The following is a 26,984-nucleotide window of genomic DNA, read 5'->3' as shown; positions in this document are numbered from 1 at the left end:
CGGATCGGGTATTGATTTTCAAAAACATTCCGGGGTTCTGTTCGTTGTCAGACGTTCATTTCACAGATTCAATTCGGCTCGGATCTTCATTTCGGGAAGCCCTCTAGTGTATATGTGTGTGTGTGTAAGTAAAAAGGTCCGTCACACTTACGACCAGATTAGCCCTCTGCCCGTCCCCGTGGGACGCCCACGGAAACTAAAAGGTAATTGTTTTTTAATTAAGCCCCGGGCGAATAGCCCACTGATATTTAGCAGGGCAGCTTCTAGAGCAGACAGTCACATGCACACACAAAGGACACACAAAGGGCAGACAGACAGACACTCAAGAGAAGAAACAGTATTCATTATGTGTGTTAACTGAAGAGAAACAACATGAAAGACAAATGGAGTATTGATTCAAATGATTTTGCTAAATGCAGACAGAATGTAATGTTTTATTTATCCTGGATATTGGTGTGGAGTGTTTGTGTGCGTGTGTGTGCATGTGTGTATACATGTTCATGACTACAGAGCACCTCATCATAGTTGCCATTTTAATGTGAGAAGAAGGAAACTCACCTACACTGAAAAACGGGCTGTCAGATTTACAAAAACATAATGTGTGATTTACTCAAGCATGTTTTGTTTCTCCTCTCAACGCCGTTTGATTGCTTGCAATCAATGCAACACGAAGCAAAATCAGATCTACTAGTTTGAATCATGTAGGGGGAGTGTGAACCAATAAAGTAAATTAATGACGAGTAACAATTCAAACCGCGCGAGAGACGAATCTTCCAGAAAGAACACTGGCGCGTTAGCGGAGAAGATAGTACCTAGAATCTTGGTCAAGGTAAGCATGGTGGTTGATTTTGTTTAACGTTTGTCTGTGTTGTTGTAGTCAGAATTGTAAGTAGTAACGTTATTAGTGATTGCTCCATATCCTCATTTTGTGCTCGAGTCTGAAACATATCTGCATGGCAGCTAAAGGTAAAAGTGTCACGACTTCCGCCGAGGTTTGCTCTCCTGCCCGTTCGGGCGGTGCTCGGCGTTCATCGTCACCGTCCTACTAGCCACTACCGATCCCTTTTCGTGTATCTGTTGGTTTTGTCTGATTGGTTTCACCTGTGTGTTGTTTAGTTAATTAGTGTCTGTATTTAATGTAGGTTGTCCCACCCTTGTTTTGTGCGGGATTGTTTATTTTGTCATTCATTTTCGTCTGTCGTGGTTTTCGTGTTTTCTTATTCTCCGGTTTGTTTGTTATCCTATGTTGGATAATTTCACCCTGTGTTTGTTTGGGTTGACCGTGTTTGTTTGTCTACCGGAGAATAAACTTCAAGATCGCATTCTGCTCTCTGCGCCTGATTCCACCCACCTTGATTAGACGTGACAAAAAGACGATGTTGCTAGCTAGCTTCTATGAACAGTAAAACAGGACTAGGTCAAGATTAAAATTTTGAAAGGGGGTAAAGTTAGTTGGCTAATATGCCAGCTAACTTGCTAGCTAACTAATGCTTTGGTACTTGTGCACGACATCATCTGCAATCACTTTGCAGCAACATTTAGTGCACCAACGTTTTTTTCTTGTGAGTTGAATTTTTTTATTTTTTATTAAAAGCTCATTTATTTGCATCAAAACAGACATTTTAAAACAATTGTTTTCATTACATATGAGATCTAATGATTATACCTCTAAACCTATGAGATTCATGCTTTCATGCAGTTTAACAGTTTGCCAATGGCTGCCTCCATGTTGTAAAACGTGGTGCAAAGGCGACATAGACTTATTGAAATGGGGTGTGGAGTTCATTTTAGCTGTTGAACAGTACTGCTTTATGTTATAGGTGTCCATTTATAAATACATTTACAATTATTTGACAAAAATAAAAAATAATTATATGTATGTGCATGTGTGTGGATGCATGCATAAATCAATAGATAATTGAATCAAACATTTCATAATGAAAAAATAAATCATTTCATGAACAAAGGTTATATTTAATGGTCCATGATGTTTGCCTACTACATTTGAGCTGCTTTGTCTACCCATTCACAGGCTAGGTAGTGTTGGTGAGTACTGTTATCAGAGGTTGTTTTAATACCCCAAAACAATTTGCTCCGAATGTCAGTCTTTAGGTCTTATGGTATTTCTGTTCTTTTTTTTCAGTGTCGTGTGAATGTGGAAATGTAAGGGGTGTTCAGAATTGGTGTCAAGTAGGTCCCAACTCTTGCATCATTACAAGTTAAAGCACCCACATTGACTGTCCATGTGCCTTAACAGTCCATGTACCTGGAACGCCTTAATTGTGCACCAAAGTAAAGTCCACTCAACAGAAGTTACAACAAATCTGACTGAGAAGTGTTCCATCACTGTATGATTACTCAAATGATTACTCAAATGTAATCTGAATAGAATGGAAATCGTGATTATAACCACTTAGTTTTAGCCTTGTAATAGGCGGTGTTCAAATATTGCCAGCAGTTCTTGATTTAGGTGACACTTAAAAGGACTCCAGTCTTGAATTATTTATGTCTGTATCATGCTCTTGTGCTTCATGAGCTATACTTTTTGCAACCTAGAGTCCCTAACTGTAAACACTTCATTGATGAATGATTCATTTTTTATGACTGACCAGTTTTGCCTTTGTGTCTTGTTCAGGGCATTGGATGAAGAGTCCACTTACTGTGGGGATCTACATTATCAAAGACCATGTGAGTGAGGAACCAGAGGACACTGGAATTATCCTTGAAGGCGTCAAAGTGCTGCAGGATCTGGGCAACGTAGAATTTGCTGTTGCAATGCTATTCGGCCTCATGTATGCCATGAACCTCAGTAAACTGAGCTCCGCTACCAGTCTTTCAGAAGGTTTTAATGGAACCGAGTGGGGAAAACTTAACAAAGCTGTTGCATTTAAAAACAGGCTTGTTCAGTGAGCTGTTTTGTTGTGCGTTTCAGACTGTAGGTTGTGTTTCACACTGTATGTCTGACTTATGTGTTGAACTTGTTAGATTGTTCACAAACACGCAAAACAGAATGAGCATGTTTAAAGATGGAGCTGTCATGATTTTGTTAGACATTTTGTATGGTGTTTTGAGTAGATGCCCTTAGTTTTCTTTGCTGCTTATGGAAAAAGTTCAGTTTCACTTTGTAGTGACTTTTAGTCAATAGAATTGCACCAATATGTACACATACCTACCTCATCCTTTGTCTGTTACTCCTTATGAAAAATAACTACCTAATTTTATAACAGAATGCATTAGAGAGTGTGACCAATCATTGTTAGGACAAGTCTTTTTTTATACAGATATACATTACTGTGATTTAGACCTGTGCAATTCATTGAACGCTGAATGTCAGTGAATGGACATTTGTCATTCCAAAGAGCTGAACCGTTACAAAAAAATAGTCATTTTTTTAAACACATGCCTTTTGCCTTCTTTTACACTGATACAAATGGTCTCTTGCTCCGTGGTTACACATCTTTAGCATATGATTTTATGTCCTTATTCATTTTTGTAAATACAAACACTAAGGTAGAACATCGCAGCATTCCATCCTGTGCTTACATTAATAATTATGCAGAACCTTGTCCATAATATAAATTGGACAAATAAAATAATGTTAAAATCATGTTCATCATTAAGTAGTAATCAGGTGTATAGAACATGATCAAATCCATTTGAAGCTACAAATTTAATTCAAATAAAAGTAGCTTTACCTAACTGTGTTAATTTGATTATATTCCATTACAATGCATTTACTTGAAGAAACTATATTTGCTTGACAAAAATAAAATAATTAAACTGAAAAATAAAGAATTGTGTTTATCCTCTTGAAGCTAGGGGGCACTATTTTTATGTTTGGAAAAATAACGTTCCCAAAGTAAACAGCCTATTTCTCAGGACCAGATGCTAGAATATGCATATAATTGACAAATTAGGATAGAAAACACACTGAAGTTTCCAAAACTGTCAAAATACTGTCTGTGAGTATTAACAGAACTGATATTGCAGGCGAAACCCTGAGGAAAATCAAACCAGGAAGTGGCTTCTATTTTGAAAACTCCATGTTCCATAGCCTGCCTTAGCTCCATTTAAAGGGATATCAACCAGCTTCCTCAAGGTGTCAAGTCTTTAAACATATTTTCAGGATTTTATTTTGAAAATTGAGCGAGAAAGATAACATCGCAACATTGTATGGCCGGGTGCTTGGCGCAACAGAGTTTGGGCAGCCATTGCCTTTCCCTCTCCTACTGCAAAAGACATTTGCGGTTGATATATTATCGATTATATATTTTAAAAAGAACCTGAGGCTTGATTATAAAAAACATTTGACATGTTTCTGTTGACATTACAAATACTATTTGGGATTTGTCTGCGTTGTCGTGACCGCTCTTTCCTGTGGATTTCTGAACATAACGCGCCAAACAAACAGAGGTATTTTGGATATAAAAATAATCTTTATGGAACAAAAGGAACATTTATTGTGTAACTGGGAGTCTCGTGAGTGAAAACATCTGAAGACCATCAAAGGAAACAATTAATTTGATTGCTTTTCAGATTTTCATGACCAAGCTACTTGATGCTAGGTATTCATAATGTTTTGTTGAGCGATCGATAAACTTACACAAATGCTTGGATTGCTTTCGCTGTAAAGCATATTTTCAAAATCTGACACGACAGGTGGATTAACAATAGGCTAAGCTGTGTTTTGCTATATTGCACTTGTGATTTAATGAATATAAATATTTTTAGTAATATTATTTGAATGTGGCGCTATGCAATTTAGCGGTTGTCGATGACAATTATCCCGCTAAAGGGATGGGTAGCAACAAGAAGTTATCTAACATGTTGCATTCATGCTGAACCGATGTACAAATTTGAATTAAGTAAATTCAAAGCACCATTTTTGTCTGTGTACTTGTGGTACCCCGGAGGGCAATGCACCGATGACGTTGAGAGAGCAAGAGGAAGGAAGAGATTGTGAAAAGAAAGCTGAATGAGTATCTGACTGATAGTGAGAGAAGGCATCAGGAGTGAAATGCTGATGAGATTGGAAGGGATGCAGAGACACGCACAGAGAGGGGGAGGGAATGAAAGTCAAGGAGAAAAAAGGTGAGAGTCAGACAGAGAGAGATGAGAGGAAGGAAGGGAGAGAGAGAGAGAAATGAAGAGGGGGAGTGAGAGAGCCTGATGGAACTTGAGTGTGTGTGACAGCAGGAGAGAAGGAAGTAGAGAGGGAGACAAAAGAATTGAAAGGACAGATCAATAGAAGTTCAAGACTGCTTTTTACATGCTTGTGTGCTAACTCCTAAACCTAACCTCTTTTTCTAACCCTAAACCTAACCCCTAAGCCTAAAATAACCTTCGTCCCCGTGGGGACCACGAGGGAGAATTGTCCTTGTTTTACTATCCTTGTGGGGACTTTTGGGGATTTCCGGTACATACACACACAGTTAAGGCTCTGTTCAATGTACGAGTCACACACACATACAGTCCCTTCAGAAAGTATTCACACTCCCAGACTTTTTCCACAACTTGTGTTACAGCCTGAATTTAAAATGGACTAAATGGAGATTTTGTGTTACTGATCTATTTATGTTTTTAGAAATGTTTACAAATGGAGGAAAAATGAAAAAATGAAATCTCAATTAATATTTAACCCTTATATTATGGCAATCCTAAATAAGCTCAAGAGAAAAAATGGGCTTAACAAGTCACAGTAAGTTGCATGGACTTACACCTTATCTAAAAATAACAAATAACGTTTTTTTAAAAGGTGCATGGACTCACTCTGTGTACAATATTGTGAAGCACAGATTCTACCACAAAGACCTGGGAGGCTTTCCAATGGTTCGCAAAGAAGGGCACCTACTGATAGATAGGTTAAAAAAGTAGACATTGAATATTCCTTTGAGCATGGTGAAGTTAAATAAACATATTCCAAAACATGCATCCTGTTCGCAAAAAGGCTCTACAGTAATACTGCAAAACATTTGGCAAATAAATATTTTTTTTATCCTGAATACAAAGTGTTATGTTTGGGGATATCCAACACAACACATCATTGAGTACCACTCTTCATATTTTCAAGCATGGTGGTGGCTGCATCATGTTATGGGTATGCTTGTCATTGGCAAGGACTAGGTAGTTTTTGGGGGGATAAACATAAATGGAATAGTGCTCAGCACAGGCAAAATCCTAGAGGAACTTGGTTCAGTCTGCTTTCCAACAGACAGGACAATTACCTAAAACACAAAGCCAAATATACATTGGAGTTGTTTACCAAGACAACGATGAATGTTCCGAAGTGGCCTATGTATTGACTCAGGGCATTGAAAACGTATCTAATCAAGATAGTTTGTTTTTTATGAATGGAAAATAAAACACATATGTTTGAATGTTTCTTCCACTTTGACATTATGGGGTATTGTGTGTAGATCATCTCCATGTAATACATTTTAAATTCAGGCTTTATCACAACAAAATGTGGAAGAAGTCAAGGGGTGTGAATACTTTCTGAAGGCACTGTATACACACACATTATTATTTTCTGTCACACGCACACACCTCTCTCTCTTTTTCCACTTGTCATTTTCCCACAATACAGGCACAATATAAGCCGTGATGGGGGAAAAACTTCAATAAATGGAACCTCAACCGTCAATCATATTCCACTCTCTAACGTGCTGCTCTTTTTCCCTCCTGTAGTGCTATAGTATACACTATTATACTGCTTGTTTTACTCAGTGCTGACAGTATGTTCTCCATGGTCCCCTGCAGGCCTCCTGCAGATTACAGACTATTTATAGAATGATTTATCTTTAATCTCCTACTGACATAGTCATTCTCCACAATGTATTGCACTGTGTTTACCTCTCAGGGCATGCTCTGCCTTTTCTCTCTCGTGCCCTCTCGTTCTCTCTCTTTATATTTTGCTCTAGCTCTCACTCCATTTTTCTCTTTATTAATTGTCTCTCTTCTGCTCTACAATTAGGCCCTCGAGTTATATCTCCACCCATTACATGAGACATCCGACTGATACTGACACATGTAGGCTGCCGACGAGTCATCTTCTCACACAAACTCAAGTGCACACACACACACACACTCACTCTCACAGACATTTTCACAAACACACTCTCTCTGTCACACACACACACACACACACACACACACACACACACACACACACACACACACACACACACACGCCCTCAGCAATGTTAGGACTAAATACAGGTCAATTGAGTGACTGAACTGTAATGTGATGTGGTGTGACTGATGTTGGCGTGTCAGAGAGAGGCTTTGATTAATCATTCATGGTCATGTAACGTTATGCTTCATGCAGAGCCAGAAGAATGCAGATGCTACATCACTTGAAACCATCTCTCAATTGAAGCCTTGAGGAGACACAAAGAAAGAGGGACTGAGTGTAATGTTTACTGTTAATTTCAAATAGTTTTTTTGTTAAGGTTAAATTTGTTTCTTCTCACCTTTGTTTATTGCACTTGCTTTGGCACCGTAAACATTTATATTTGACATTTTAGTCACGTAGCAGACACTCTTATCCAGAGCGACTTACAGGCGCAATTAGGGTAAGTGCCTTGCTCAAGGACACAGACAGATTTTTTTACCTAGTTGGATCAGGGATTCGAACCAGTGCCGATCCGGTTACTGACCCAACACTCTTAACCACTAAGCTACCTGCCGCATATGTTTCCCATGCCGATAAAGGCCCTTTGAATGGAATTTAACTGCGAGGGGGAGAGAGAAGAAGGAAGGGAAGTAGCATATGCAGGGGCACCAATAGAAGATTGAAGAAGCCAGTGCCTAAAGAGCTGATGATGTATAAATTGGAGGAGGGCACATGAAGCAAAGCTGTAGGGTGTGCAGGGTGGCACTATACACACCCTGTAGAGAGAGTGGCATGGAGAAGAAAATGAGAAAATGAGGAGGGGGAGTGGGAAAAGGTCAAAAGAGGTAGGAGAAGATGAGCAGCAGAGAAGTGAGTAAGAGCGGAGAAGAGGAGGAAAAATAAGGAAATGAGAGGGAAAAAGTGCATAAGGGAGGAGGGGAGAGGAAAGACAACATAAGGAAGAGGGGAGAGAGAATAAGAGAGGTATCGGTGTTTTTTATGTGAGTACAGGCTTTATCCTTTCAGGCTTGATGGTCTGAACTGAGGGAGGATTACTGATCATACACACTGTCTCATGTAATGACTCAGACATTTCACCTAGAGGGTTGGTTTAGGTTTCGTTTTTGAGTTAGGGGTTAAGGTTAGAGGTAGGGTTAAGGTTAAGGGGTTAGGCAAAATAGGATTTTGATTGGGAATAAAATACATTTGTTGGTCCCCATAAGGACAGGTGTGTGTGTATGTGCGTGCGTATTGGTTCTTCTATCCTTGTGTTGGACCTAAATCCCCCTTTTCCCATGAGGACAAAGGCTATTTTAAGCTTAAGAGTTAGGTTTCGAGCCTCCGGAGTGGCACAGTGGTCTAAGGTACTGCATCGCAGTGCTAGCTGTGCCACTAGAGATTCTGGGTTCGAGTCCAGGCTCTGTCGCAGCCGGCCGTGACCGGGAGACCCATGGGATGGCGCATAATTGTCCCAGCGTCGTCCGGGTTAGGCCGGCAGGGATATCTTTGTCTCATTCGCGCACTAGAGACTCCTTTGGCGGGATGGGCGCAGTGCACGCTGACACGGTCGCTAGGTGTACGGTGTTTCCTCCGACACATTGGTGCGTCTGGCTTCTGGGTTGGATGGGCATTGTGTCAAGTAGCAGTGTGGGTTGTGTTTCAGGGGATGCATGGCTCTCAACCTTCGCCTCTCCCGAGTCCGTATGGGAGTTGCAGCGATGAGACAAGACTGTAACTACTACCAACTGGGTACAATGAAATTGGGGAGAAAAAGGGGTGAAAATACCCCAAAAAGTTACAAGCCATCACTTGTTTGTTTGCTAGAAATCATCTCTCTCACTCACTCTCTCTCCCTTTTGCTCTCTCTCTCGCTCTCTGTTCCAGGCCCAATCTAACCTGTTCAGGTCAGGGCTGGTCATAGTTCGTGGCTGTCAAACACCAGCCAAAATTGACAATGAAACTAGAGTACACAGCAGAGCCATAAATGGGTACTCCCAAAATATGACCAATGACCATCTGCCTTCCCTTCACTATGAGAGAGACCAGGAAAACAATGGACAAGTCAGCAGAGGAAAAACATTCTGAGTGTGAATGTCTGCATCAATCTAATCTCTGTATAATCAACTGCTGCATTCATCCATTCCAACCGTATAGTTTGGTATGGTGACGATCACTTTGACTCCACATCACACATCTGGACTACAGTAATCGACATTACCACTGGACCCTCACTGGGATAAAAGCCTTCACATACTGGGAGGGAGAGAGCTCTCTATCATGTCAATTATATCGCTGTGTTTGCTCTCAAGACACTCTCTGTCTTAGTAATGTCTCTTCCCTGCCTTTCTGTCACATTCTCTATCTTCATAACTCCTCAGACTGTCTCCTCATCTCTCTATCTCCCACTCCCTATGGGAACAAGACCCATCCATAAAGCTTAGAGTACTGTAAATTAGGTATCCTAACGAAGAGCAGGACTGTGGGGTGGACGTGACCGCAGTGTGCTATTCTAAAACAAAACATTCATAAAAACTGGGCCATTAGTATGAGCCTGGGCCAAGAGGCATTAATGCAACCTCACAATCCCCTCATAACCAGAGCACTAGATGGATAATAGCCGTTACTGCCTCGATATATGGGAATACTGAGAGAGAGAGGGAGGGAACAGAAAGGTTAAATAGAGAGAAATACCAAGAGAAATGTTTAGGATGCAAGTAAATGACAGCTAGAGCTTGGCAGAGAAAGAGGAGGAGAGAATAGGATGTTGCCATTTCTACCTGAACCCTTTGACACGTACCAACAAACGGGTGTGATCATTCTACAATTTAGAACGTCCAGTGTCGATTGACGCAACAATCACGGTTTGAGTTTTCACAGAAACAAGTCTATTTTTGGATGCAATGTTCAGACATTCACATAAGTAGCGACAGCATAACACAATCATCCAAACCGGAAAATGTAGGCTACATTAGTCCTGGCGCCTACTGAGGAAAGATTGACATAACACAAGCGGTCATATTTAGCTAACTCTCAGCTGACAGAAACCACAATATGAATTAGCTAATAGCAATGACTATTTACAATTCATCACATCACGGGTGAGCTCACTATTGATCAAAATAATTGAGTAAAATACTTTCTAAAACTCTAAAGTAATCTGACGATGGGTAGTTTGTCCACTCCACCATGTTTGTTTTTTCATGTGAACCAAAAATAATAAGACAAGATAAGTTTGGACTATTTGCAGTATGAATGTTGAAGAGGGAGTGTCATCTATGATCATTCCCTTCCCTTCATTCAGTCCCGGAAGCTTACTCGAAAGATGAGTGAACCATTCCTTCACCTCATCATAACATCTTGGTCTGACAGACGTTTATGTGACTGCCAGAATGCATTGTATAATGTTAACAAACATGGTGCCACACATACATGTAGCTGGCAAAAAGCTTAGCATTACCTCATCATAATCAGTACAGCCAAAAAAGTATTTTACACACATCATAGGTGTCCATTACAATCTATACAATAATTGGAATGTGTTATTTGTCACCAGTACTTGAAAATATGTGGATACAAACTGTAAATACATTATGGTCCATACATTCATACTGTATGCTACAGTAGAAAAGACCACACAATAAGGCACTTACTTTGATAGGAATGGAGACATGAGTTATTATTTAGTTATTAAAGTTATTATTTGTAAGGAAAACAACAATGAAGGCAATGGAAATGCCAGCAAGAAAATGTGCCACGGGGGAAAAGTTAGTGCAATACCGCGCAAATGTCTGCATACTTGATCTGCGGAGACACTGTGGAAGTGCTGTGGCTCTCTTAAAAGAGAGAAGTTTTGACGAGGACGACAAAATGCCCAAGTTCAACCTGCCAGAGCAAAATAAGTTCTAAAGCACAGCAGAATGGCGGGAGTGGAGACAGAGATTCTGCCATTTCAGGACTGCTACAAAACTGGACAAATATGATGGAGTCATCCAGGTCAGTTCGCTAATCTACGTGGTGGGCAGTGAGGCAGAGAAAATACTCATCTCATTTAAATTCACTCAGGAGAAAGATGACACGAACTTTGATAGTGTTGGAAGGACTACTTCATTCCACAACGGAATCTCATTCACAAGCGGGCATGTTTTTACCAACGCAGCCAAAGAGAGAGAGAAAAGGCAGACATGTATATCAGAGCTCTTATGAGCTAGCTGAAAACTGTGAACATATCTGAGACCATCTAGTAGTGGGCATCACAGACAAAGTGAGGCTCTGGGGCCCAACCCGTGCCCCATGCCCTCGTGCCTTGAACCTTGTGTGCTTTCAATTGATACAGCTGGACAACTGCAAGGCAATCCCATTGTGCGCCACTCGGAAGCCATGACCAATATATAGTGTCCTGCTAATAACAGGGTTAATAATATATCTGTGAGAATATCCAACAGGCGCTTTTATAATTCTAAATGAATAATAATAAAATTGCTTTGTTTAAAAAATAACAATATTTTGGAGATAGGGGAGGGTTTGTCTCAGGGGGCTTTACTTGGCTCATTGAGCTCTAGCAACTCCTTGTGGCGTGCCAGCCGCCTGCACGCTGGTCATGTTTCGGTCATTTTTTTAAATATAAAGCGTGTAGAAAATAATTGGAAATTGACAAGTTGAAACATAGCCTATAGATAATTAGCAGGCAGAGACCATTAAATGTCATATTACGTAACAATCACATTTTGGAACAGTGAGTGTATCCTGAAATTACGTGCATAAAACAACTCATGCTGGGGGCCACCGTTAGAGATATTTGGAACTCACGCGTGAAGAGGTTAAATCTGTAGCAGATAAGAGCATTATGATGTGTTAGTTTTTACACTGTTTACTTAGAACCTGCCCTGACACTCACTTTTTAACTTAAATCTCTTTTGGGATAGGGGGCAGCATTTTCACTTTTGGATGAATAGCGTGCCTAGAGTGAACTGCCTCCTACTCTGTCCCAGATGCTAATATATGCATATTATTATTAGTATTGGATAGAAAACACTCTGATGTTTCTAAATCTGTTTGAATGATTTCTGTGAGAATCCTGATAAATATCCAAACAGGAAGTGGGATATCTGAGGTTTGTAGTTTTTCAAAGCTTGGTTTACGGAATACACAGTGTCAATGGAGTCAAGTTGCACTTCCTACGGCTTCCACTAGATGTCAACCGTCTTTAGAAACTGGTTTGAGGATTCTACTATAAAGGAGGGGCGCATGAGACCTGTTTGAGTCAGTGGTCTGGCAGAGTGTCTCAGGCTCGTGACGCGCACTCCGACAGAGTTAGCTCTTGTTCCAGTGCTTTTCTTCAGACATAGGAATTCTCCGGTTGGAACATTATTGATGTTTTATGTTAAAAACATCCTAAAGATTGATTCCATACATCGTTTGACTTGTATCTATAACCTGTGATGGAACTTTGAGTTTTTGTCTGGACGAAGTGCTCATGCCTCATGAAGATGGATTACTGGGCTGAACACGCTAACAACAAGTGTCTATTTGGACATAAATGATGGACTTTATGGAACTTTATGGAATAAATCAGTCATTTATTGTCGAACTGGGATTCCTGGGAGTGTCTTCTGATGAAGATCATCAAAGGTAAGTGAATATTTATGGTGTTATTTCTAACTTCTGTTGAATCCAAAATGGCAGATAATTCTCTGGCTGGATTGGGCTCTAAGCGCTGTTCTCAGATTATGCTTTTTAGTTGTTTTGAAATCTGACACAGCGGTTGCATTAAGGATAAGTCTATCTTTAATTCTGTGAACAGTTGTATCTTTTATCAATGTTTATTTTGAGTATTTCTGCAAAATCACCAGATGTTTTGGAAACAAATCATTACTGCACATAATGCGCCAATGTAAACTGAGATTTTTGGATATAAATATGCACATTATCGAACAAAACATACATGTATTGTGTAACATGATGTCCTATGAGTTTCATCTGATGAAGATCATCAAAGGTTAGTGATTCATTTTATCTATATTTCTGCTTTTTGTGACTCCTATCTTTGGCTGGAAAAATGGCTGTGTGTTTTTTGACTTGGCTATGACCTACCATTATCATATGTTGTGTTTTCGCTGTAAAGCATTTTTGAAATTGGACATGGTGGGTAGATTAACAAGATGTTTGTCTTTCATTTGCTGCATTGGACTTGTTAATGTGTGAGTTACATATTTCTAAAAAATATTTGGGTCGCCTAAAGCCCAACACTGTAAAAAAAAAATACAAATGGAAATTTGGGATAGAAAAACAAAAACTATAACAAACTGGTCAAACACTTGCTGACTCAAGACAATTCAGCTTTTGTAAAAATGTCTGAAAACGTAATTTCTCTGTGATGTTATGGGTTATTGTGTGTTGGCCAGTGACATCATTTAATCAATTTTAAATTCAGGCTGTAACACAAAATGTGGAAAAAGTCAAGGGGTGTGAATACTTTCGAAGGCACTGTAAGCTAGTCGTAATGTAATAGATCTACCGGTATGTCACTGAATAAATTCTCTTACTACTCAACTAAATACACTACATGACCATGAGTATGTGGACACCTGCGCGTCGAGCATCACATTCCAAAATCATTTGCTGCTATCTTGAGACTAGGGGGCAGTATTTTGAAGTTAGGGTGAAAAACGTACCCAAATGAAACTGCCTATTTCTCAGGCCCAGAATCTAGAATATGCATATAATTGTCAGATCAGGATAGAAAACACTCTAAAGTTTCCAAAACTGTCAAAATATTGTCTGGGAGTATAACAAATCCAACCCAGAAGTGCTGTTTTTCCTGAAAGCTCTCTGTTCCATAGCCTGCCTTCGCTCAATTTAAAGGGATATCTTTTCCTATGGCTTCCCCATGGTGTGAACAGTCTTTAGACACAGTTTCAGGCTTCTATTTTGAAGAAAAAGCTAAATCACATCGCATCATTGTATGGCTGGGTGCCAGCAGCATTTTGCATGCGCAACAGCTTCGAGCAGACATTTTCTCTCTCTCTCCTATTGAAGAAGCTACAGTCCTGTTTTAAATATTATCGATTATATATTGTAAAAACAACCTGAGGATTGATTATAAAAAACCTTGTGACATGTTTCTACGAACTTTAAGGATAGTATTTGGAATTTTAATCTGCAATGTCGTGACCGCTCGAGCCTGTGGATTTCTGAACATAAGGCGCCAAACGAATGGAGATATATTGGATATAAAAATAATCTTTATGGAACAAAAGGAACATTTATTGTGTAACTGGGAGTCTCGTGAGTGCAAACATCCAAAGATCATCAAAGGTAAGCAATTCATTTTATTGCTTTTCTGACTTTCATGACCAATCGACTTGGCTGCTAGCTGTTTGTAATGTTTTGTCTACTGAGAGAGATGTCCTTACATAAACACTTGGTATGCTTTCGATGAAAAGCTTTTTTGAAATCTGACACGCCAGGTGGATCAACAACAAGCTAAGCTGTGTTTTGCTGTATTGCACTTGTGATTTCATGAAAATGAAATATTTTTAATAATTTAATTTGAATTCGGCGCCCTGCAATTCAGCGGATGTTGACGGAAATGATCCCATCAAGAAGATAACAACCTCTACTCTTCTAGGAAGGCTTTCCACTAGATGTTGGAACATTGCTTCTGGGACTTGCTGCCATTCAGCCACAAGAGCATAAGGGAGGTTGGGCACTGATGTTGGGCGAATAGGCCTGGCTTTGAAGTCGGCGTTCCAGTTCATCCCAAAGGTGTCCGATGGGGTTGAGGTCAGGGCTCTGTGCCGGCCAGTCAAGTTCTTCCACACCGATCTCGAAAAAAAAACATTTCTGTATGGATCTAGTTTTGTGTACGGGGGCATTGTCATGCAGAAACAAAATAGGGCCATCCCAAACGAAGCACAGAATCGTCTAGAATGCCACTGCATGCTGTAGCGTTAAGATTCTCTTTACTGGAACTAAGGGGCCTAGCCCGAAACAGGAAAAACAGCCACAGACCATTATTCCTCCTCCACCAAACTTTCCAGTTGGCACTACGCATTTGAGCAGGTAGTGTTCCCCTTCTCCATCTGCCAAACGCAGATTAGTCTGTCAGACTGCCAGATGGTGAAGCGTGATTCATCACTCCGGAGAACACGTTTCCAAATAAAATCAATTGAAATTATATTTATCATATACACATGGTTAGCAGAGGTTATTGCGAATGTAGCAAAATGCTTACGCTTCTAGATCTGACAGCGCAGCAGTATTTAACAGGTATCTAACAGGTAAAACAATTCCACAACAAAACCTAATATCTAACAAATTCCACAACAAAACCTAATAAACACAATTTAGAAAAGGAATGCGATGAGAATAATTAAGTCTAAAATATATATGGATGAGCGGTGACAGAGCGGCTAAGATGCAGTAGATAGGAAAGAATAGATAATGAAGGATACAGTATACAGCATATGCAGTTGAAGTCGGAAGTTTACATGCACTTAGGTTGGAGTCATTAAAACTCATTTGTTCAACTACTCCACAAAATTCTTTAAAACAAACTATACTTTTGGTTAAGACATCTACTTTCTGCATGACAAAAGTCATTTTTCCAACAATTGTTTACAGACAGATTATTTCACTTATAATTCACTGTATCACAATTCCAGTGGGTCAGAAGTTCACATACATTAAGTTGACTGTGGCTTTAAAAAGCTTGGGCAATTCCAGAAAATGATCTCATGGCTTTAGACGGTTCTGATAGGCTAATTAACATAATTTCAGTCAATTGGAGGTATACCTGTGGATGTATTTCATGGCCTACCTTCAAACTCAGTGCCTCTTTGCTTGACATCATGGGAAAATCAAAACAAAATTTTTTTACACATTCAAAAGTCTGGTTCATCTTTGGGAGCAATTTCCAAATGCCTGAAGGTACCACGTTTTTCTGTACAAACAATATTACGCAACTATAAACACCATGGGACCACCACAGAAAAGGAAAAGGGAATCGGCGGCAGCTAGTAGACCGGTGATGACGACCGCCGCCCGATCAGGAAGAGGAGCCACCTTCGGTGGAAGTCGTGACAGTACTTTGGTGCGAAACGTGCAAATCAATCCCAGAACAACAGCAAAGGACCTTGTTAAGATGCTGAAGGAAACAGGTACAAAAGTAACTATATCCACAGTAAACAGAGCCCTATATCGATATAACCTGAAAGGCCGCTCAGCGGAAGAAGCCACTGCTCCAATAACGCCATAAAAAGTCAGACTACGGTTTGCAACTGTACAATGACAATGACCCCAAACATACTTCCAAAGTTGTGGCAAAATGGGTTAGGACAACAAAGTCAAGGTATTGGAGTGGCCATCACAAAGCCCTGACATCAATCCTATAGAACATTTTTGGGCAGAACTGAAAAAGTGTGTGCGAGCAAGGAGACCTACAAACATGACTCAGTTACACCAACTCTGTCAGGAGGAATGGGCCAAAATTTACCCAACTTATATGTGGGGAGCTTGTGGAAGGCTACCCGAAACATTTGACCCAAGTTAAACAATTTAAAGGCAACGCTACCAAAAACGAATTGAGTGTATGTGCAAACTTCTGACCCACTGGGAATGTGATGAAAGAAATAAAAGCTGAACTAAATAATTCTCTCTCCTATTATTCTGATATTTCACATTCTTACAATAAAGTGGTGATCCTAACTGACCGAAGACAGGGAATTTTTTATAGGATTAAATATCAGGAATTGTGAAAAACTGAGTTAAAATGTGTTTGGCTAAGGTGTATGTAAACTTCTGACTTCAACTGTACATATGAGATGAGTAATGACAGATATGTAAACATTCTTAAAGTGGCATTATTAAAGTGACTAGTGTTCCATTTATTGAAGTGGCCAATGATATTAAGTCTGTAGGTAGGCGGCCACCTCTCTGTGGCTGTTGAACAATCTGATGGGCTTGAGATAGAAGCTGTTTTTCAATCTCTATGTCCCAGCTTTGCTGCACCTGCACTGACCTCGCCTTCTGGATGGAAGCGGGGTAAACAGGTAGATGCTCGGATGGTTATTGTCCTTGCTGATCTTTTTTGCCTTCCTGTGAAATTGGGTGTTGTAGGTGTCTTCGAGGGCAGGTAGTTTGCCCCTGGTGATGCGTTGTTCTGACCGCACCATCCTCTGGATAGCCCTGCGGTTGTGGGTGGTGCTGTTGCCATACCAGGCAGTGATACAGTCCGACAGGATGTTCTCAATTGTGCACCTGTAAAAGTTATTGAGGGTTTTCAGTGACAAGCCACATTTTCTAAGCCTCCTGAGGTTGAACAGGCTCTGTTGCGCCTTCTTTACCACACTGTCTATGTGAGTGGACCGTTTCAGTATGCTGCAGTAGTTTATGTGTCGGGGGGCTGGGGTCAGTTTGTTATATCTGGAGTACTTCTCCTGTCCTATTCGGTGTCCTGTGTGAATCTAAGTGTGCGTTCTCTAATTCCCTCCTTCTCTCTTTCTTTCTCTCTCTCGGAGGACCTGAGCCCTAGGACCATGCCCCAGGACTACCTGACATGATGACTCCTTGCTGTCCCCAGTCCACCTGGCCATGCTGCTGTTCCAGTTTCAACTGACCTGAGCCCTAGGACCATGCCCCAGGACTACCTGACATGATGACTCCTTGCTGTCCCCAGTCTACCTGGCCATGCTGCTGCTCCAGTTTCAACTTCCACCTGACTGTGCTGCTGCTCTAGTTTCAACTGTTCTGCCTTATTATTATTCGACCATGCTGGTCATTTATGAACATTGAACATCTTGACCATGTTCTGTTATAATCTCCACCCGGCACAGCCAGAAGAGGACTGGCCACCCCACATAGCCTGGTTCCTCTCTAGGTTTCTTCCTAGGTATTGGCCTTTCTAGGGAGTTTTTCCTAGCCACCGTGCTTCTACACCTGCATTGCTTGCTGTTTGGGGTTTTAGGCTGGGTTTCTGTACAGCACTTTGAGATATCAGCTGATGTACGAAGGGCTATATAAATTAATTTGATTTGATTTGATTTACACCGAGGAACTTAAAACTTTCCACCTTCTCCACTACTGTCCCTTCGATGTGGATAGGGGGGGGCTCCCTCTGCTGTTTACGAAAGTTCACGATCTCTTGTGTTTTGATGACATTAAGTGAGAGGTTATTTTCCTGACACCATACTCTGAGCCCTCACCTCCTTCCTGTAGGCTGTCTCATCGTTGTTGGTAATCAAGCCTACCACTGTAGTGTCGTCTGCAAACTTGAGGATTGAGTTGGAGGCGTGCATGGCCACGCAGTCGTGGGTGAACAGGGAGTACAGGAGAGGGCAGAGAACGCACACTTGTGGGACCCCAGTGTTGAGGATCAGCGGACTGGAGATGTTGTTTCCTACGTTCACCACCTGGGGGTGGCCCGTCAGGAAGTCCAGGACCCAGTTGCACAGGGCGGGGTGAGACCCATGTTCTCAAGCTAAATGATGAGTTTGGAGGCTACAAAGGTGTTGAATGCTGAGCTGTAGTCAATGAACAGCATTCTTACATAGGTATTCCTCTTTTCCAGAAGGGATAGGGCAGTGTGCAGTGTGATGGCGATTGCACCATCTGTGGACCTTTTAGAGCAGTAAGCAAATTGGAGTGGGTCTAGGGTGACAGGTAGGGTGGAGGTGATATGATCCTTGACTAGTCTCTCAAAGCACTTCATGATGACAGAAGTGAGTGCTACGGGCGATAGTCATTTAGTTCAATTACCTTAGCTTTCTTGGGAACAGGAACAATGGTGGCCATCTTGAAGCATGTGGGGACAACATACTGGGGATAGGGATTGATTTAATATGTCCGTAAACACGCCAGCCAGCTGGTCTGCACATGCTCCGAGGACACGCCTAGGGATGCTGCCTGAGCCGGGTGACGTCGGCCACAGAGAAGGAGACCCCACGGTCTTTGGTAGCGGGCCGTGTCAGTGGCATTGTATTGTCGTCAAAGCGCGCAAAGTAGTTGTTTAATTTGTCTTGGAGCAAGACGTCGATGTCCGTGACGGGGCTGATTTTCCTTTTGTAAACCATGATTGTCTGTCGACCCTGCCACATACATCTCGTGTTTGAGCCGTTGAATTGCGACTCCACTTTGTCTCTATACTGACTCTTTGCTTGTTTCACTGCCTTACGAAGGGAATAACTACACAGTTTTTTTTCGGCTATGTTTCCAGTCGTCTCGCCATGATTAAATGCGGAGGTATGTGCTTTCAGTTTGCTCCAGAGTCCAATGGCGGTGACCTTTACATCACTCAAGCCGAAACTTGGCATTGTGATCTTAGGCTTGTGTGCAGCTGCTCGGCCATTGAAACCCATTTCATGGAGCTCCCGACGAACAGTTATTGTGCTGACGTTGTTTCCAGAGGCAGTTCGGAACTCGGTAGTGAGTGTTGCAACCGAGGACAGACAATTGTTCATGCTATGTGCTTCACCACTCGGCGCTCCCATTCTGTGAGCCTGTATTGGTTACCAATTGGTGGCTGAGCCGTCGTTGCTCCTAGACACACACACACACACCTCACAACTCACTCCTAGACGTTTCCACTTCAAAATAAGAGCACTTACAGTTAACCGGGGCAGCTCTAAGCAGGGCAGACATTTTACGAACTGCTTGTTGGAAAGGTGGCATCCTATGATGTTGAAAGTTACTGAGCTCTTCAGTAAGGCCATTCTACTGTTAATGTTTGTCTATGGAGATTGCATGGCTGTGTGCTCGATTGAATACACCTGTCAGCAACGTGTGTGGCGGAAATAGCCGAATCTACTAATTTGAAGGCATGTCCACATACTTCTGTAAATATTGTGTATAAAGCATTCAAATTCATTTACGACACTCCATTGCAATGCATTCACTTAAGGTAATGGACACGTTATTGAGTGACAGTTGAAATCAAATAGTTTTTAGTTTTTATTTGAGCCATAAATCTATTATCAAATGCGGGAAGATCATGTAATTTACCATTGATGTGGGTAATGGCAGAAATCAGTGCTTGAATTTGCATTTCAAGATATTGTCCTTGGGCTTTCTGAGTGTTGGGAAATTAATTCAAATGATTGGTACTTCTGAATTTGTTATCATATAATTTTCTCTCACAACCTATCACTATGTCACCTTGCATTGTGTAGCATAGCTGTGTGTGTGTTACGTGCAAGTTAGTGTTGAGTGTAAGAATGTGTGTTTCAAGACAAACAGCCTGACCTGGCCACCTAGTCCAGGGGGAATGATGCGTGTCCACACTCCTGCGGTCCTGTGCCACTGATGTAACGCATACTAATCACCCAGGGCCCTGGTCCTGGTGGAGCACAAGGGCAGAGAAGCAAAGGTGCTGCACTCTGTGCCCAGGGTTGACTCACCCTGCATTGGGTAAAACTGAGCGGGAGTGGTGAATGGAGGGGTGGTGTAGGAACAGGGGTCAATGTGTTAGTCACAGGGCTAGGGGACTGAAGGGACAATATAACTGGATGGATTGCTGCTTTAGGCTATTTTAAAGATGGCATCTGCCAGTGTTAATGCGCACTCTCTCTCCCTGATACACACACACTTTCTCTCTCTCTGTCTTGCTTTCTCTGTCTCTCCCTCTCACACCACACACAAACTCCCCAGAAAGTGTAATGAGAGTAAGAGGACACTCCTCCTGAGACCAGAGTGCCCTTCAGCATATTTGCAGACAGTGATTACACAGACAGAACAGAGCTGAGTGCAATGCAAATAGCCATCGGGGCCTTCGACGCTCTCCAGCACAAATACACCAGACTCATCACACACACGCACACACACACTGCGAGTGATTTTACTTGGCCCCACAACTTTTCTGATCGCGGTCAATTTGCAGTCTACAAATGATTTGTAATTATGTTCCGACCCCCTGTCCATCCGCTCAAGAAATCGGACCACGGGTAAATCTAGTTGATGATCCCTGGTATAGGGTTATGGCCAGCAATGACAGCCCAGAGGCCAGGCTATTTCCTGAGAAGGAGAGCCAGGTAACAGCGAGACAAGCCCAGAGAGAGCTAGCCGAGCGCACATTCATCATCAAGAAGCACTGTTACCGCCGGCCAGACAGTGAGCGCACCCAGGGGAGTCCAGACGAGCCCAGAATGACTGATCCTCTCAGGGTGAGCCCAACGAGCCCAGAATGTCTGATGCGACCCAGGGGAGTGTAATTGAGTGTAAAATGATGGAATTCTCCCACTGGGTGCGGGACGGTAAGTCGGCTCCTCCCAAGGGAGGTTAAACGAGCGACGAATTACTGGTGCAACCCAAGGGAAGGTGGCCAAGTGCAGAATGTATAGGTCTGTATTATGATAAGTTAGGAAAGTGTGGAGTGAGTGTTATTAACAGGAGATGGTAGTAACAGAGTAGTGATCAGACGAGGTTGGCTGCTCACAGGGAGATTCAACCAACACAGATGGTTGGTTAAATGAGCAAAGAACAAGTGCCTACTTTGTTCTAGGGAATTAACCAGCGAGTGAAAGAGGGAAATATACTGTTTTAAAAAACTCTCCCATTATGTCTATCATGCACTTTCTCTGTTTCTGTACATTTCTGTTTGCGCTCACTAATCTACAGGTGAGTATGACATCCTGCCATTTAAAGCGCTTGAAATGTCACATACTATAAAACCTTATATTTTCCCATACCTAAAATGCATACTATTTAGAACGCAAGTGTTGGTATTCAGACACGGCCTGAATGGAGCAAGAGAGAATATATAGCAAGAGATGAAATGACAGAGGGAAATTAAAGACCCGAGAGCGAGAGTAAGAGGTGGAGAGAGAAAGAGGGAGATTTGCCTTGGGAGAAACTATGAAATAAATTAAATCCAAGGCTAACATGCGTGTTAAAGCGTGATTGCAGCCGTTTGCTAATGATAATTGGTTCCACTGTACACACAGTTTTGTATTGCTATCCTTGTGGGGACTAAATCTTTTATTCCCATTCAAAATCCTATTTCCCCTAACCCTTAACCAAACCATAACCCTATCCCTGTGCCTAACATTAACCCCAAACCCTAACCATGAAACTATACCTAACCCTAACTTCTAACCCTAACTGTAACACCTAAAATAGCATTTTTCCTCTATGGGATTGTCAAAATGTCCCCACTTGTCTGAATTTTCCTTGTTTAGGACTTCTGGTACCCGCAAGGATAGTTAAACAAAAACACACACACAAACAGTTGTGTTTGCGGCTGGCCAGCTCTAATCCTCCTGAGCAGCTGGTCCATATTTTATCGCCTCTGACTAAAGCAGTCACTTGCAACCTCGCAATATATCCTTCAGTGTAATAACAAGTAGGCTACAGTTTATTAAAATTACAAACTCATTGTACCTCTTACTCACAGCTTGCATACCATAGTGCATGGTGGTTCAGGCATTCACAATGCACCTTCTCGCTCTCTCTCATACACACACACACACACACACACACACACACACACACACACACACACACACACACACACACACACACACACACACACACACACACACACACCTCACAACTTCTCTACCTTGTTAGTTTGTTTACTCCACCACAGCGGAGACAAGACTGTACACACAGGCAATAACACACATGCTCTCACACACGCACACACACAGCAAACACACACACACACACAGCAGACACACACACACAGCAGACACACACAGCGGACACACACACAGCAGAGCCTGATTACTTGACGTGCAGCTGAGGCAGTAAATCAGTCCCGTATCCAGCCAGGAATATGCAGACACACACTGTGGAGGTGACAACCACAGGCGTCAACACTCTCCCAAACAGATAACAGGATGGAGAGAGTTGTTGACAAAAACATGAGTCACAATTTAAATATGCAAGCCCCAAAATAGTCAGAGATGTGAAAGGACTTGGTGATGAGGTGAGGTAATATAATCATATAACAGTGTTATAAATTAATAACCAGCAAAATAAGTATTTCACTCTTTAACTTTATCAAAAGCCATGAATAAAACTAGGCATTCTTGAGAGACAAAGTGCTACAAAAATGCTCCAAACCAAAAAGATGAACAAACTAACCCACACAGTTAATCAACTCTATCACAATACAGAAGCAAAACACTGAATGAACAGACAAAACAAATGAACAAATGACTGAAAACAGGAATGAAAGAGCGTCGGACAGAACTCTTCCTCTCCCTGTCTTTCGTTCTGTGACTCACCTTGCAGAGTTTGTGATAACGTGGGGATGAGATGGCCATTCTCTGGAGCCTGTGTAGGAAGACCACCACTTTCTGAAGGGAGGTGCGGACCATGGCCATCATCGTACGAGCGCCACAGGTCTGCAGCCTGCTCAGAGTCTGCATGGCCCTCTAGCACTGCCCAGGCCCGCTCATATCCTATCCTCCTCCTCCCCCCAGAGATGCACCACAGCAGTCACAGAGTGACGTGAACACACACACTGTCTGAGACACACACTCCGACCCGGCATGCCCCCGCAAAAGCGTATATACTGGCACACACACAGTGCGCGGTCAATCACGGCACATGCGCACTCTTACAGCAAATACTCTCTCTCTCTCTCTCACACACACACACACACACAATCTCCCTCACACTCGTGCTCAGGCATTTAAGCAGGCTGAAACACTCTCATTCACACACACGCAAACCAGGGTACAATACTACTCCAAAACGAGACGTCACTCTGTGGTTACCCCTTTAGAAGCCAGGGGTCAACGAAGAAAAAGAAAAGCAAAAGAGAAAAATCTGCCGACATAGCAAACCAAGAGAAGAAGGATGAGCGAGGGAGGCAGAAGTTGCTCTGAAGGAGCCGATCACGGCTCACTGGACGGGAGTGGGATAAAGGCTGTGGCGCTCCAAGGAAAGCCCTCCGAGCGGACAACACAGAGAGAGAAGGGGGAGGGAGGGGGGATGAGGAGCGCTGTGTTAACAGAAGACAGAAGCTCCCTCAGCTGTAGGGAGGGAATGACACTACACCAGCCAGAGCGGGCGGCTGACTGGGATGGAGGGAGAGAGTGAAAGTGAGGGAGAAGGAGAGAGAGAGAGAGAGAGAGAGAGCACCAGTGAGATGCACAGCGTGCAGCTCGCACACAGCAGGAGCAGCAGTGTGTGTGTGGTGTCCCATGTTCTGACACAGATACAGAGGGATGAAAGAGCAGTCTGATATGGGAACAGGGAAGGAGGGAGATAATTAAAAACCAAGAGAGAGACACCTGAGAGAGAGAGAGAGAGAGAGAGAGAGAGAGAGAGAGAGAGAGAGAGAGAGAGAGAGAGAGAGAGAGAGAGAGAGAGAGAGAGAGAGGGGAAGAGAGGGAAGCAAAGACAGAAGCAGATAAAAGGGTGAGTGCATGAAAGTACAGTTGGTGAGGGCATGAAAGAGGGAATATAAAGAGAATTAAAAGTAAAGGATAGAGAATGAAAGAGAAACAAAGACGTGCGGAAAGGAATTAATGCAGTAGTAGCATCTGTAATTTGCTGTGTTAATAGATTCAGAAACATTACTTTCTCCTGCACTCACGATCTGAACCCTTGTGTCTTCACCTAAGGACTCCCCCAGCGCGACAGACAAAACCCTCTGACACCAGGACTGCCTCATCTCAGTTCCCCATGACTTATAAATACAGGACACACACACACACACAGATAAGAGGCACACACAAATTACCCACATACACATACAGTACATCATACACACAAAGGCACACTCACGCTCAGTTAAACATGTGAGAAAGCAAAATGATCATTGAGTGCTTTGTGAAGATTTTTACATAGCCAGATCTGAAATTGGGGGTGAGCCTGCCATACGTTTATTCACTCATCCCACACAGTATTGATTCTTCTAAGGTAATTACAGAAGGGAATACCGTTAGCTAGGCCAGTTACTCCACTGACGGCACTGAGTTTCCAATAAGACCGTTAGCAAAAGCATATGTGAACCCCCTTGGGAACTAGCATAATGTTCACATGCACTTACTTTGGCTAGCGACTCCAACGTAGCGCAGAATGAAAGCTAATGTTTAAGCAGGGAAAAATCCGTACTGTTATTTCTGTACAGATATGCCTTGTTATATAGACTGGAACACACACACACACAGTGCATTCGGAAAGTATTCAGACCCCATGACTTTTTCCACATTTTGTTATGTTACAGCCTTATTCTAAAATGGATTAAAATATTATATAAAAGAATTATCATAAAATCTACACACATACCCCTTAATGGGCCTGTTCAAAGTGTTTTAAAAAAGTACAAAGTGTTTGTTAGGTGTTAAGCCTGTGTTAAAAAAATGCTTAAAACGATTACGAGACCAAAAAAGCTATGGTGATTGTGTTTAATTATGTTTGGGAAGTAAAGATAGACATGGTTTTAACAAGGTAGTGGTAGTATTTAATTCAGTACAACAATTTGTAGGTGGCTTAACACCCTGTCCCTGTGCCTCAACTTACCCCCCACCCCATTGAGTAGGTGTGTCCAAACTTGACTGGTACTGTATATAACACAATGAGCCAATGAAGCATTTTTGTACACATAGTACATATCAAGGTGAAAACATCTGAGCTACACATAGGCTAACTTCCTTCCCACAGTGTGCCATTTGCCCTCTCTGTCTAGCATTACTACACCCTTTTCCATCCCGGACTCTGGTGTGTGTGTGTATATAACATCAAACTATGAAATAACACATATGGAATCATGTAGTAACCAAGAAAGTGTTAAACAAATGAAAATATGTTTAACAATTGAGATTCTTCAAAGTAGCCACCCTTTGCCTTCATGACAGCTTCGTGAGGTAGTCATCTGGAATGCAAGCTGTGCCTTGTTAAAAGTTCATTTGTGGAATTACTTTCATTCTTAATGCATTTGAACCAAACAATTGTGTTGTGACAAGGTAGGGGTAGAAGAAGACAGAAGATTATGGCCATATTATGGCAAGGACAGCTCAAATAAGCAAAGAGTAATGACAATTCATCATTACAATAAGACATGAAGGTCAGTCGCAAAAACCATCAAGTTATCAGCCTCAGAAAATGCAGCCCAAATAAATGCTTCAGAGATCAAGTAATGAGGTGTGAGGTGTGATGGTGTGGGGGTGCTTTGCTGGTGACACTGTCTGATTTATTTAGAATTCAAGGCACACTTAACCAGCATGGCTACCACAGCATTCTGAAGCGATATGCCATCCCATCTGGTTTGCGCTTAGTGGAACTATCAAGGAGGAGAGTGATGGAGTGTAGCATCAGATGACCTGGCCTCCACAATCACCCGACCTCAACCCAGTTAAGATGGTTTGGGATGAGTTGGACCACAGTGTGAAGGAAAAGCTGCAAACAAGTGCTCAGCATATATGGGAATCCCTTCAAGACTGTTGGAAAAGCATTCCAGGTACAGCTGGTTGAGAGACTGCCAAGAGTGTGCAAAGCTGTCATCAAGGCAAAGGGTGGCTACTTTTAAGAATCTCAAATATGAAATATATTTGATTGAACACTTCTTTGATTACTACATGAATCCATATGTGTTATTTCATAATGTTGTCTTCACTATTATTCTACAATTGAGAAAAAACCCTTGAATGAGTACGTGTCCAAACTTTTTACTGGTACTGTGTATGTGTGTGTGTGTTGTCCTCTGCCCTCTCTCTGTGTGCTGTGCTGTGCGTGTCTCTGTGCTCTTGTGTGATAGTGACTAATAGCAAACAGGCTGCATGCTGGCTTCCCATGAAGTCACTGCAGCAGAACATGGAGTGAAACAGGCTAGCATGGTATAACAAAATATGGCACTACACCAGCATAGGGAAACAGGCTAGCAGAAAGATAACCATCTACTACTTTCACCTCAAACAATCTCCTA

General features: G+C 42.0%; 1 protein-coding gene across 11 annotated transcripts in view; it reads right to left on the bottom strand.

The window, feature by feature from the left end:
• LOC109900399 (utrophin-like) overlaps window positions 1-24,156 on the bottom strand; it is a 172,921-nt gene extending 148,765 nt beyond the window's left edge. For 3 of the 11 annotated variants that reach the window (XR_004211955.1, XM_031837548.1, XM_031837549.1), the window contains exon 1: window positions 23,335-24,147. Coding sequence is in view for 8 of the 11 variants with exons in the window: in XM_031837548.1 (XP_031693408.1) it covers window positions 23,335-23,478 (144 nt within the window). In the remaining 3 variants the exon portion in view is untranslated. Of the gene's footprint in view, window positions 1-23,334 lie in introns of all 11 variants that reach the window. The other 8 variants (XM_031837544.1, XM_031837547.1, XM_031837546.1 and 5 more) reach the window with 5 other exon arrangements.
• Between the last annotated feature and the right edge of the window lie 2,828 nt (window positions 24,157-26,984).

The sequence above is a fragment of the Oncorhynchus kisutch genome, linkage group LG12, assembly GCF_002021735.2.
Source record: "Oncorhynchus kisutch isolate 150728-3 linkage group LG12, Okis_V2, whole genome shotgun sequence".
NCBI classification, from domain to species: Eukaryota; Metazoa; Chordata; class Actinopteri; order Salmoniformes; family Salmonidae; genus Oncorhynchus; species Oncorhynchus kisutch.
The sequence above is the reverse complement of the archived record's forward strand: the minus strand, read 5'-3'. Positions and strand labels throughout refer to the sequence as shown.